The sequence below is a fragment of the Heterodontus francisci genome, chromosome 7 (genome assembly GCF_036365525.1).
Source record: "Heterodontus francisci isolate sHetFra1 chromosome 7, sHetFra1.hap1, whole genome shotgun sequence".
Taxonomy (NCBI): domain Eukaryota; kingdom Metazoa; phylum Chordata; class Chondrichthyes; order Heterodontiformes; family Heterodontidae; genus Heterodontus; species Heterodontus francisci.
In genome coordinates, this window is record NC_090377.1 from 74,908,213 (window position 1) to 74,922,864 (window position 14,652).

General features: G+C 42.9%; 1 protein-coding gene across 3 annotated transcripts in view; it reads right to left on the minus strand.

Annotated features, from left to right (window-relative positions):
• LOC137372070 (transcription factor Sp3-like) overlaps positions 1-14,652 on the minus strand; it is a 79,282-nt gene that overhangs the window by 63,949 nt on the left and 681 nt on the right. Inside the window, exon 3 of one of the 3 annotated variants that reach the window (XM_068035437.1) lies at positions 14,538-14,633. The exons of 1 other annotated variant lie outside the window; for it this stretch is intronic. In XM_068035437.1, the coding sequence (XP_067891538.1) occupies positions 14,538-14,633 (96 nt within the window). Of the gene's footprint in view, positions 1-14,537; positions 14,643-14,652 lie in introns of all 3 variants that reach the window. One more of the 3 variants, XM_068035436.1, reaches the window with a different exon arrangement.

The window sequence follows — 14,652 nt, forward strand, 5'->3', positions numbered from 1 at the left end:
TCAAAGGAAGTGGCTTATAAAGGTCGCCAGAAAAAGTGGCAAGCCAGAGGATTGGGACCAATTTGGAGTCCAAAGAAATACCAAGAAACTGATAAAGGGCAAGAAAAGATTATGAATGCAAGCTAGCTAGAAACAAAGATGGACTGCAAAAGCTTCTTTAAGCATGTGAAAAGGAAAAGGTTAGTAAGGATGAAAATGGGTCCACTGCAGGCGGAGACAGGAGAGTTTGTGGTGGAGAATGAAGAAATGGAAGAGACTCTAAACAATTAACTCGCATTTGTCTTCACAGAGGAAGATATAGAAAATGTTTCAGAAATACTAGGGAACCAAGGGACTTGTAAAAATGAGGAACTGAAAGAAATTAGTATAAAGAAATAGTACATGAAAAATTAATTGGATTGAAAATTGATAAATCCCCCGGACCAGATGAGCTACATCTCAGAGTGCTGAAGAAGGTGGCTATAGAGATAGTGGATGCATTTGGTGGTTATCTTTCAAAATACAATAGATTCCGGAAGGGTTCCTGCAGACTGGAAAGTAGCAAATATAACCCCATTGTTTAAAGGGAGTGAGAGAGAAAACAGAAAACTACAGATCTGTTACTTTGATGTCAGTAGTAGGGAGAATGTTACAATTTATTATAAAGGATGAAATAACTGGCCACTTGGAAAATAATGATAGGTTTGGGGCAGATGCAACATGGATTTGTGAAAGGAAAATCATGTTTGACAAACTTGGAGTTTTTTTGAGGATGTTACTTGTTGCAAAGATAAAGGAGAACCAGTGGATGTGGTGTATTTGGATTTTCAGAAGGCTTTTGATAAGGTCCCACACAGGTGAGCAAACAAAATTAGAGCACATGGGATTGGGGATAATACACTGCAATGGACTGCGAATTGGTTAACAGACAAAAAGCAGAGAGTAGGAATAAACGGGTCACTCTCAGGATGGCAGACTGTTACTAATATGGTGCTGCAAGGATCAGTGCTTGGGCCACAGCTGTTCACAATCTATTTAAATGATTTAGAAAGAGGTACCAATTGTAATATTTCCAAATTTGCTGGTGACACAAAACTAGGTGGGAATGTAAGTTCTGAGAAGTATGAAAGCAGGCTTCAAGGGGATTTGAACAGGATAAGTGAATGGGCAAAAAACATGGCAGATAGGCTATAATGTGAGTGAGTGTGAAATGATCCACTTTGGTAGAAATGGTGAGGGGTTGGGAAGTGTTGATGCTCAAAGAGAGCTGGGTGACCTGGTCCATGACTCTAGCATGCAGGTGCAGCAAGCAATTAGGAAGACAAATGGTATGTTGGCCTTCATTGCAAGGGGATTTGAGTACTGCAGTAAAGATGTCTTGCTGCAATTGTATCGAGCCTTGACGAGACCACACCGAGAGTAGTGTGCACAGTTTTGGTCTCCTGGTCTAAGGAAGGATATACTTGCCATAGAGGGAGTGCAACAGAGGTTCACCAGACAAATTCTCTCCCACGGCATTTTCGTTTGTCTCTTAGCTTGTTCACCTTCATTGCTTTCTATTTCCCTCCTGGTATTTGATTAAGTGTATTCTCAGTGGGGAGGGGGGGGGGGAGGAGAGAAAGAGTGGGGAGGGGGGGGGAGGAGAGAAAGAGTGGGGAGGGGGGGGGGAGGAGAGAAAGAGTGGGGAGGGGGGGGGGAGGAGAGAAAGAGTGGGGAGGGGGGGGGGAGGAGAGAAAGAGTGGGGAGGGGGGGGGGAGGAGAGAAAGAGTGGGGAGGGGGGGGGAGGAGAGAAAGAGTGGGGAGGGGGGGGGGAGGAGAGAAAGAGTGGGGAGGGGGGGAGGAGAGAAAGAGTGGGGAGGGGGGGGAGGAGAGAAAGAGTGGGGAGGGGGGGGGAGGAGAGAAAGAGTGGGGAGGGGGGGGGAGGAGAGAAAGAGTGGGGAGGGGGGGGAGGAGAGAAAGAGTAAGGAGGGGGGGGAGGAGAGAAAGAGTAAGGAGGGGGGGGAGGAGAGAAAGAGTAAGGAGGGGGGGGAGGAGAGAAAGAGTAAGGAGGGGGGGGAGGAGAGAAAGAGTAAGGAGGGGGGGGAGGAGAGAAAGAGTAAGGAGGGGGGGGAGGAGAGAAAGAGTAAGGAGGGGGGGGAGGAGAGAAAGAGTGGGGAGGGGGGGGAGGAGAGAAAGAGTGGGGAGGGGGGGGGAGGAGAGAAAGAGTGGGGAGGGGGGGGGAGGAGAGAAAGAGTGGGGAGGGGGGGGGGAGGAGAGAAAGAGTGGGGAGGGGGGGGGGAGGAGAGAAAGAGTGGGGAGGGGGGGGGGAGGAGAGAAAGAGTGGGGAGGGGGGGGAGGAGGAGAGAAAGAGTGGGGAGGGGGGGGGAGGAGAAGAGAAGAGGAGGAAAATATATAATGTTGTGACCTGTGGAGAAGTGTGACTACAATAAACAGTGCACTCCTCCCGCCTCAGTCATAACATTATATTCTTGAGTTTCAAAGAATGAGAGATGATCGCATTGAAACTTATAAGAAGTCTTACAGGGCCTGACAGGGTAGATGTGGATAGCATGTTTCCTCCGACTGGTGAGTCTCGAATGAGGGGACACTGTCTGAAAATAAGGGCCAGGCCATTTAAGATGGAAAGAGGACGAATTTCTTTATTCAGAAGGTATTCAATCTGTGGAATTCTCTACCCCAGGAGGGCTGTGGAAGCTCGATCATTGAACATGTTCAAGAAAGAAAATCGACAGATTTCTGAATAAAGACATCAACGGATATGGGGATAGTGAGGAAAAATGGCATCGAGGTAGATGATCAGCCATGATTTGTTTCAATGGCGGAACAAGCTCGACGGGCTGAATCCCCTACTTCTGCTCTTATTTCTTATGATCCTATGAACATTTCAAGTAATAACGCAGTTCAGTTCCACAGCCCAAATCTGATTTTTTTTTAAATAATTTGAAATTTGACAAAAACAGCTTCTGAGGGAACTAGGTTCAAGGTAAGTAGGCTTCTCAGTGGAGCATGTGGGGGACAGGGGAGGAGAGAACTGAATGGACAGTCAAGCGTGAGATATTTGAGAGCAGAGGGAAAAGATAGATTGGAGTAAAGGGATTGTAGAATTAGCAATCAGTAGCAGGAAAGGGGTGAAAATGGAGTTAGGAGGTGCAGTTGTCTGGGACAGGAGTTGAAAAAGGGACCTGCCAAAGGTCATATTTTCCCACAATTTCCACCCAATGACCCCTTTGCTAGCCACATCAGTCATCAATTTACACCTGAAAGGAAAGCAAAGAGGAAAGACAGCCAAAGTAAAAACTGAGAGGAGAGCAAGAGCACAGGCTAGGAGGGCAAGACACCAAGTATGTATGTACACAAGAATACCAGAGAAGCAGAGAATGAAATTCCAAAATCAAGTTGTAAGCATTTGAGGGAAATCAACAAAGAGGAATGAGAAACAAAACCAAATATTTTCCACCCCCACCCAACAGGCAGGTTTCCAGTACTGCTCCCCAACACCTCAGAAGGTCTTCCTGGACAACCACACAGTTTACTGAATACCGCCCCTGTCCAATCATCACATTCCCCATGCTACCCATCTCCCCTAACTTCTTTTCCCTCTTCTCCAGTTTCTATCAATTCAGCGCTCTCCAGTTCTTTTAAGTTCCTCCTCACATACATCCAGAGTCGGGCAGCAGCGCGACAACAATGAAACTGCATCGACTGTTCTTGAATTTAAACTACTGTTACGAAAGTACTTCCATTTTTTGTTAATTTGAGAACTTGTGTTTGCTTTGGGAAAACGGAAAAGGATTCTATGGATTTGTTTTCCCCACTGGGGTCACTGAAAGGACTGAGGGTTTGCAAACACAATGTACTGGAAGTCACCAGTCTTCAGATAAATACCCAGCAGGGGCTTTTTGCCTCAGGGGAGATGTTTACAGAGAAGTGACAGGTCAAGATTTATAAGGATCAGGAGGCCTGACTCTTGAGATATTGTTTTTGCTTTCGCTTTGGACAGAGTTTGGAGTTTGAAAAAACCAACCATGAGAGCAGTCACCCCAGCTCAGCCTGTTCCATCTCTCTGAAAATCCTGCCAGTTTTTCCATCTCTGAGAAACACTTAGAAGAGTGTAAGAAATAGAGAAACTGATGATACATTCCTCCTGAAAGGCCTGTCTGAAACCCTGGTTGCCACATTTCTCCTGAGATGCCGGAAAAACCTGCCGGACAAATCCTCAGCGCCGGTTGAAAACAAAAACTGCTCTCGAGAAAGACCCAAGTGACAGACGTCTACACATATTTGGGACGCCAAACCAAACTGTGGAAATGAGATCCACAAGCCTAAGTGTTACCATTGCCACAAGGTGCAACACCTTCGTGCAGAATGCTGGAAGTTGTGGGGTAAACCCATGGGACTTATTGGAGTACACAAAGCCAATGGGGTCCTGACCAAGAGTACGACAGATCAGGCAATAGCTCTGCCTGCAACTGAAAGGCCAAGTACAAAAACTTGCTGAGAGTGCGGGGGATATGAATAAGATACTTCAGTTATAGGGAATTCTTGTCAAAAGGAAAAGTAACTCCTTATCCCTCAAGTGAGGCCAGCAAACCTATAGTTATACTTAGGGATACAGAAGCCATCCAAACTCTTTTGCTGGGGAAGGCATAACTTTTCCACCCGAGAGCTCACTGAATGCCAAGGTTTTAGTGAATGGCATCAGCAGGGAGTATATATCCGTACCTTTGTATCGGGTGCACCATATGTGACCTAATGTCTGGAACGGTAACTGTAGGAGTCGTCCATAGTTTGCCTGTAAATGGAGTTGACCTACTCCTGGCGAATAACTTCGCCAGAATGAAGTGACCAGCTTCTCCAGTAGTCACCGAAAAACCAAGTGAAGTCAATGAGACAGAACAGTTGCAGGAAAAGGTTCCAGGAATTTTTTCATTCATGTGTAGAGACCCGAACAATGGCGAAACAAGTTCCATTGCCAGAGGTAAAGTTAGCACCACTGACAGATAGCCAAATATCTGAAACTTTTTTGGGGGATTTGGATATACTGAAGGAAATGTGCAATAAGTCTTCTCTGATCAAGGCTCAGCAAGCCAATCCAGAGTTAAATAAAGTGGCACAAATCGGCTCCAACTGAAGCAAAAGGGAGTTCTGGAAGGCTACTATATTAAAAATGGGATTCTGATGAGGAGGTAGAGACCTCCTCCCAGACCTGTGGATGAAGAATGGAAAGTTTTTCATCAAATAGTGGCACCACAGAAGTATCACCGGAAAATATTAAGGATAGCCCATGAAATTCCTATAGCTGGACATGTGGGGATCCGGAAGACCCAAATCATGTATAGGTCAACATTTTTACTGGCCAGATCTTTCCAAGGACGTGGTGCAATTTTGTAAGACGTGCCAGACTGTGGGAAAATCACAACCTACCATAAAACCGGCACCTCTAATTCCCGTACCAGTTTTCAGGGAACCATTTAGCAAGATGTTGGTAGACTGTTTCGGACTTTTACCAAAAACAAAAGCGGAACACCAATATATGCTCACTGTTATGGATATGGCTACTTGGTTCCCAGAGGCCATTCCTTGAGAACAAGTTCTGCTAAGGTAGTGGTAGCGAGGTTAACCCAGTTCTTCACTAGACATGGGTTACCGATTGAGATTCAGTCAGATCAAGACTCCAATTTTATGTCTATCAGACCCTCAAAACAACGATCAGAGCACACTGTCAAGAATATCCCCATGATTGGGACAACAGGCTGGAATTTCTTTTGTTTGCAACTGGTTTCAGTCCTTTTGTATTAGTTTATGGACATGAGATAAGAGGTCCTCTGAAACTAACTGAAGAAAGCTTTTTAGAACAGAGTGACGAATCTTCTGTGCTAGATCACGTATCAGTGTTCTGGGAACGGTTCACGCGAGCCTGCAAAGTGGCTCAGGAACACCTAAAAGCTTCCCAAGCAACCAGGAAATGGGCAGACAAGCATGCCAAGACGCAAACATTTCAACCAAGGGATGCGGTGTTAGTATTACTGCCTTTACATGCTAAAAGCACGATTCAGTGGTCCATATAAAGTGGTCTAGAGAATTGGTAAAGTAAATTATTTGATTGACACCCCAGATCGCCACAAGAAGAATAGGCTGTGTCACATTAATATGTTGAAACACTATTGCCGGGAGGAGAGTAAGCAAGCAAAAGTATATCAGGACATAGGGACAGTGAAGGATGATAGGGATAGTGAGGATGAGGCAGAAGAAGGACCTGACCATTTTCAAATTGAACTTCCTACTATCCGGTTAACTAATACTGAATTGTTAGGGAGATTGGACACTATGCTTTCATATTTAGATGCAGAACAATGAGAAAACCCAACAAGGCTACTCTCAGTATTTAAAAGGAATCTGTAGAGACAAGCCAGCATGTAATACCTTAGCCATAAACGATGTGGATGTTCTTTTTAATTCGTTCATGGGATGTGGGCATCGCTGGATAGGCCAACATTTATTGCCCATCCCTAATTGCCCTTGAGGTGGTGGTGGCGCGCTGTCTTCTTGAACAGCTGCAGTCCATGTGGGGTAGGTACACCCACAGTGCTGTTTGGAAGGGAGTTCCAGAATTTTGACCCAGCGACAGTGAAGAAATGACAATATAGTTAGAATGGTGTGCGGCTTGGAGAACTTGCAGGTGGTGGTGTTCCCATGCGTCTGCTGCCCTTGTCTTTCTAGATGGTAGAGGTCGTGGGTTTGGAAGGTGCTGTTGAAGGAGCCTTGGTGCGTTGCTGCAGTGCATCTTGGAGATGGTACACACTGCTGCCACTGTGCGTCAGTGGTGGAGGGAGTGAACGTTTGTGGATGGGGTGCCAATCAAGCAGGCTTTGTCCTGGATGGTGTCGAGCTTCGAGTGTTATTGGAGCTGCACCCATCCAGGCAAGTGCAAAGTATTCCATCACACTCCTTACTTGTGGCTTGTAGATGGTGTACAGGCTTTGGAGAGTCAGGAGAAGAGTAACTCTCCACAGAATTCCCAGCCTCTGACCTGCTCTTGTAGCCACGGTATATGGCTATGCCAGTTCAGTTTCTGGTCATGGTGATCCCCAAGAAGTTGATAGTGGGGGATTCAGTGACCGTAATGCCATTGAATATTAAGGGGAGATGGTTAGATTCACTCTTGTTGGAGATGGTCGTTGCCCGGCACTTGTGTCGCAAGTGTTGCACGCCACTTATCAGCCCAAGCCTTGCTATTTCTACATGAACTGTTTCAGTATGAGTCGCAAATGATGCTGAACATTGTGCAATCATCAGCGAACATCCCCACTTCTGACCTTATGATTGAAGGAAGGTCATTGATGTAGGGGGATCCTTTCCTATAAAACAGCATCCTTATCACTCAAGTCCAGAGAAACAGGCCCAGGTAAAAGCAGAAATCCAATACATGCTGGAAAACCACCTAATTGAACCCTTTCAAAGCAGCTAGAGTTCCCCAGTGGTGTTACTGCCTAAACCAGATGGTTCAACTAGATTCTACAGGGTTAATGCAGTAACAAACACAGATGCTTACCCAATTCCTCACTTGGAAGATTGTATTGACAGAGTGGGCAGTGCCACATTCCTTACAAAAAGAGTTTTGTTAAAGGGATACTGGCAGGTTCCTTTAATACCCCGAGCTAAAGAAATATCAGCCTGTGTCACACCAGCAGTCTTTTCCAATGCCAAGTGATGCCATTCGGCCTAAAAAATGCCCCAGCCACTTTTCAGAGACTAATGAACCAAATGGCAGCCAGTATACCTGTGATTTACCCTGACGATGTGTTGGCATACAGTGACACTTGGAAGGACCACTTGAAACAACTAGAAGCTCTGTTTAGAAAATTACAATCGGCTGATTTAGTGATAAACCTAGTCAATAGTGAATTTTCAAAAGCCTGAGTAACCTACCTCGGGCATAAAGTAGGGCAAGAACAAGTGTTGCCATGAACAGCAAAAGTACAAGCATTGGCGGAGTTCACTATCCTTAGGACTAAGCGAGAAATCATGAGGTTCTTGAAGATGTGTGGTTTCTACTGCAACTTGTACCAAATTTTAGTACTACAGCTGCTCCACTGATAGACTTGCTACAAAAAGAAAACTAAGGTAGTGTGGTCAGGGAAATGCCAAGCATCTTTTGAGAGGCTGAAAGCCATTTTGAATAATGAACCAGTGTTGGTTGCTCCAAATTTCACGAAGCCCTTCAAGGTAGCAATTGATGCTAGTGACCCAGGGGTCAGTGCAGTCCTGTTACAAGACGATGAATCAGGCGTAGAAAGGCAAGTGGAATACTTTTCCAAAAAGATATTCAGTGGAAAAAAAAGAAACCGGCTTATTACTAGCTCTTAAGCATTTTGAAGTCTATGACCGCCACGACTACAGAAAGACACTGGTATATACTGACCATAACCCCTAGCCTTTGTGGAAAAACTCAGAAACCAGAATGCCAGACTATTCCGATGAAGTTTACTACTGCAACCTGGTCACTTAAAGATTATGCACATTGCATGAAAAAAATAATGTAATTGGGAAGCTTTGTCTAGGATTTAACTTTGCTTTGAGTTATGAGTGCAAAGATGGTACAAAGCAGAACTGTATTAGCTACAGGTAAAGAGTGAATGAGAATGTGTGCGCAAATAATATTTTTTCATCTTTTTTCCATACTTTGTAATGAAACGCATTTAAAAATGGTGTTTAATTCCTCCAAGGGTATAGGTATTACAAAAGTACTTCCATTTTTTGTTAAATTTTGAGGACTTGTGTTTGCTTTAGGAAAACGGAAAAGGATCCCATGGATGTTTTTTCACTGGGGTCACTGAAAGGACTGAGAGGTCTTGTTTGCAAACAACATGTACTGGAAGTCACCAGTCTTCAGCTAAATACCCAGCAGGGGCTTTTTGCCTCAGGGGAGATGTTTACAAAGAAGTGACCGGTCAAGATTTATAGGGGTCAGGAGGCTTGACTCGAGATATTGTTTTTGCTTTGGACAGTGTTGGGAGTTTGAAAAACCAACCATGAGAGCAGTCACCCCAGCTCAGCCTATTCCATCTCTCTGAAAATCCTGCCAGTTTTCTCATCTCTTTGAGAAGCTCTTAAGAGTGTAAGGAGAAATTGATGATACATTCCTCCTGAAAGACCTGCCTGAAACCCTGGTTGCTGCATTTCTCCTGAGATGCTGGAAAAACCTGCCAGACAAATCCTTAACACTGCCTGAACAAATTGCTTTAGAGAAAGTCCCAAGTGACAGACGTCTTACACATATTTGGGATGCCAAACCAAAAGAGGGACAACTGATATCTTTTCTTTTTTCTTCAAGAATTAGCAAGTATTTGGCCAAAGTATTTTTTGTCTTTTTTGTAGCAGAGCTCTAAAAAGAAAATCTTTTTCGGTTAACCGGTGTGTGTATGGGGCTAAGATATAAGGGAACTTTCGTCTTTCACACTGTGTGTTAATGCTTTGCTTCATTACTGGTTATGCCTTGCTTCATAATAAACTGATAATTTTGTTGTTTATTAAAGAAACCTGGTTTGGCGTATTTTATTCTGGGATAAAGAATAGATTGACCCTATCGGTAACTGGGTAAACATTTAAATGTGTTGTGACCTGTGGAGAAGTGGAACTAGAACAAACAGTGCACTCCTCCCACCTCAGTCATAACACTACCTTTGCTCAGTTAACACCCTCCCCCCACAAACTGATCATTTTACTGCAACAGTTCCTGCATGATTATTTTCCAACCCATGGTTGTTCCCCAATCTCCTCCCGCTCTCCACTCCCACACTTCCATTTCGCTCCTTCCTCCTCTTCCACCCTCCACAACACTGGTTTTATTATCCCCTGCCCTCTAACTCTGAATACTATAATTTGGACTTGACTATGCATGTATAACACCATGAAATATCAACTAGTAAAGATTCAACTGAGTAGTTGTGCTATTTCACATGAAATCTCAATCTTTTCCGTTACTGCACACCCCACCCACACCGTCACATACAACTTTCCTCCCCAATAACTCATATATTGCTGTTAAATCCTCAAACCTCTAGTCCTGCTGGACCCCATGATTTCCCTCCCTTGCATTACAAACCCTACTATATCCCCCTCCAAGTATTGCCACACCTGCAGATTTCTACTGTGAGCAACAGAAGTAGTTGGCTCTATTGTGCATCAAGAAACTAGCAAGACATATTTTTCAGATCCACAGGAAATCCTCACTCAGGTTAGCATCACTAACCACCCCACAAGCAGACCATGAATCTGCTATGATCAGGAGTGTACACTTATTATGCAGGTTATACAATAGCGTGACCCGACAGACAACAATAAAACTCTAGTGTGTACTCAATTAGGTGATCATGCACATAGCTAAGATGCAGTTCTCCAATTTTATAGGGGAGAACTGATCAGCAACCTACTAATGAGACAATCTGTTAATCAATGGACTAATTTATTTTCCATGAAAAAAAGTGACTGAACAGAATATTGTTTTCAAGGCAAATTTTAATTATTTCCCGTTGCTCAAACTTAAGCAAATTCTTCTCCATTTCACTTCTTACAAATCAGCATAACCGAATTGACTGGTACTAATTTTAGGGTGAAAAAGACTTTGCTCTAGACCCAAAATTTGCGGCTGTCATTTCTTGCCCAAGGAAAAAGGCACCTGCTTAATCCTGACTTCTTTCCCAGTTGAGTCGAAAAATGGCCCATCAAGCTGCTGGGGGAATAAAGACATTGCATTGCCTGTTTTGCTCAAACTTTTTGTTGCGCTCAATGAATGGGAGCCATTTTAACATTATAGGTAAAAAATCTCTTGGGAGATGTCAAATGAACCATATTGTCTCAAGCTAATCTGATAAGCAAGAAACAACTTTGTTAACTCCTTCAATTAGTATTTCAACTAACAGGACCTAATCAGTATCCCAGACAACTTTTACTTTGTTGGGCAACACTTTCTGGTCCAAATTTAAATACATAACACAATATAAACTAACCCAACATCTCTCCTGGATAAAGCAGATTAAAGATCTTCAAAAACCAACAAATCGCAGCCTCTCCAGGGGTCGGTGTTAGGACCACTGATTTCCTAGATAGATATTAATACCTTAGACTTGGGTGGACGGGGTACAATTTCAAATTTTGTGGATGACACAAAACTTGGAAACATTGTGAACTGTGAGGAAGATAGTGATAAACTTCAAAAGCACATAGAAAGTCTGGTAGAATGGACAGACAAGTAGCAGATGAAATTTAGTGCAGAGAAGTGTGGGGCAATTCATTTTGGTAGGAAGGACGAGGACAGGCAATTTCTAAAATAAAAAGAGTAAAATTTGAGAATGGGAGCAGGAGCACAGGAACCTGGGGGTATGTGTGCACAAATCATTGAAGGTGGCAGGATAGGTTGAGAAAGTGGTTAATAAAGCATACGAGATCCTGGGCTTTATAAATAGGGGCACTGGGTACAAAAACAAGTTATGAAAAACCTGCATAAAATACTGGTTTGGCCTCAAATAGACTACCATATCCCATTCTGGGCACCACATTTTAGGAAGGATGTCAAAGCATTAGGGGGGGGTGCAGGAAAGTTTCACTACAATGATTCCAGGGATGAGGAACTTCAGTTACATGGATAGACTGGAGAAGCTAGGACTGATTTCCTTGGAAGAAAGGTTGAGAGGAAATTTGACAGAGGTGTTCAAAAACATGAGGGATCTGGACAGAGTAGATAGGGAGAAACTGTACCTTTTGCTGAAAGGAGCGAGAACCAGAGGGCACAGATTTAAGATGATTGCAAAAGCGACGACTTGAAAAACTTTTTTTTTTTAAAACACAGTGAATGGTTAGGATCTGGAATGCTCTCCTGGGAGTGTGGTGGAGGCAAATTCAATCGAGGCCTTCAAAAGAGAACAAAAATGAGAAGATTTGCAGGGCTATGTGGAAAAAGCAGGGGAGTGGGTCTAGGTGTGTTGCTTTTGCAGGGCTGGCAGGGACACGATGGGCCGAATGGTCTCTTTCTGTGGTTTAACCATTCTACGATTCTATAAGCAGCCAAATAAAATTTTTTAAAAATCACAAAACTTGACACGTCCCCATTTCCCCAGTACCAGTGTACCTTCAAACTCCTGATGTAACTAGCAAATCGTCCATTTCATGCTGATCTGAAGATGAAATTTATGAACAGTTACAATCACCCTCTAATTCACCAAAGGTTCACAAGCAGCTACAATTTCCACAGTGTGTGTTAGCTAAACATTGCAACCATACCACAGGACATCGGCTAGTGGCAAGGTAAAAATGTTAGTCCATATATTTTGATTTAAATAGGTTTCAATAAACATTTTACTAGTCTATCAAGGTAATCACTTCCATAATACAAGGATACAAACTACTCCAATTTTAGTTGCAGCCTTAAGTTTGCCGAGCCAACAAGAGATTCTAGGGGTCTTGGTACATACTACCAAATTTAGTAAGATTCGGTGCATTATCATGGTCAGAGGTAAGTGGAAACTCATGTTCTTCCTATTGAAGGTCAAAGTGCACTAGACAATGTTTTGAGCATCACAATGTAAAAAATTTGAAGGCATCTGTTCTCATTCTTCAGTTGCAGAGATCCAATCCCATACATATTTGGTTGTCCTAATTAGAGTAAACATTGAGTGTGTCTGCACTCAAGTTCTAGTAAATCATTTTCATCACATTCAGGCAAGATGAATACTGCTGGGAATGCACAAGGGCTACATGTCCATGCCTTTTCTACAGTGTAGGATATATTTGTTTTTTCTTTCCCCTCTCCAGTCAACAGGCATGTTTCCAGAAACAATGAAGGATTAGACAAACAGCAATTTTAAATTTTGTGTCATTTTACTTGGTACTCTTGGATCATTTCTTCCCACAACTTTAAAATAAAGATCTATGGTTTCTGGTGAAGCCCGAGACCTTTGCAGTATAGGGGTCTTCCAAGATCACAATTAGATGATCTTGAATCAACAGACGAGTCCTGGTAGAGTGGAAGATATAGGTGCATTCCGAAGGTAAATGCACCAAGGCTTGCCTGGAATAGGTGCATGAATTACACAATACAGAAGCTAGAAAGGCAATAGTTACTCTACCATTGCAAGACATGACCTTTGGAGAATTTGGAAAAGCAATGATGATTCAGAATCTGATCAAGAAAGCACTGCCAGTTGAGACAGATACCTGCACTCTATGAATTCAAGTATTAAACAGCTGGTATTTTCTTAGGTTTAACAAGGTTTAATCAATAGGAAATTTGATTATGTCAGTTTCACTGCAGCTGGGGGAAGGCAAAGGAGAAGAATAATTAAGAACTAGGCGAGCAGTTATTTGTTGCTAAAAAATAAATTGACAGGCATTTAGGGAGGCTAAGCTAAAAGGCAGCACTCGGATTGCAGTGGTTTATTAACTGTCAAGAAGCAGCATTGACAATTTAAATTTTTTCTAACTCCACTGGGCACTTTTGTTACTTTTACATATCACCATGGGATACTCTTGATTTGTAAACTGATGTGTCAAAAGACATGGCAGAGATCTGGGCAAACTACATTACATTCAATAACTGCAGAGTTAGTTGTTGGTACACCACCAGTTGCTTCACAAATCACTAAGTATGCTTGACCACATTAACCTTTTTCCCTAGCAATAACACTAAGTTTCCAGAAAATTTAGATAACTGTTTTGAAACAAATATTCTCAATCACATTGCATATCTGAAAGAGAAGTCCTGAGGTGGCTAGGAAATTGCCATCTTAACAGCAAATTTTGGGACGGCAAATAGCTTAAACATTTGCTGAGCCTTCCGTTCAAATATTCACTTTGCACGCTTAAATAACACGAAATGGATAACTGGAGAAACAAAGCCATGATTAAGGGTATGGTTAAAATATTGTGCAATGAGTGCATAGTTTGACAAAATTAACTTGGCTTTTTGGGGATGGGTAGTAAATGGAAGATTTCATACAATTTCTCCTTGTTTGAAAAAGTTGTCTTGGTCGCTAAAGTTTATTTCCCCAGGCAGGGAAACAATGCTCGTTACTGTTATAGAAAATTTATGAGCTATAACGCACTCAGGTGCATAATCGGCTAGGAGGCGCAACATTTACTTGGGGTTTAGGAAGCTGCGTTAAGCCATCATTTTAAATAGTTATAATTTCATTTTTATTGTTTATATACACGTACTTTGGAAATAAAGACGAGGGGTTATAAAATGCTTAGAAAATTAAAATAAGGCCAATTGAAGTTTTTCAGCCTATTTTTCCGATAGCATTTTAGCACCACAGAGAATAAAGCTGCATGAAAGCATATACATCGTCGTCTTCATTGATCATTTCGTAACAAACTTGCCAGACGGTTATGTCTGCATAAAAATGGCAGTTTTATACGTCGGTATCAGGAACTGAATTTGCAGAACTTCACCGCACCAACAATTGTTTGTTGTAGGATGTTTTGCGGGGTAGGAAGCAGTTTTATTTTGCGGTATTTGTTTTTTTTTAAATGCGTGTTCACACAGTATCTGATTGACTCACCAGCCCGGTCCCAACTGTTGTGGTAGCTCCAACGGTCTCCGATGGCGGCGACCCGATCTTGCTGCACGTAGCTGCCAGCAATGCAAGCGGTGACGGCTGAATGTTCTACCCACAG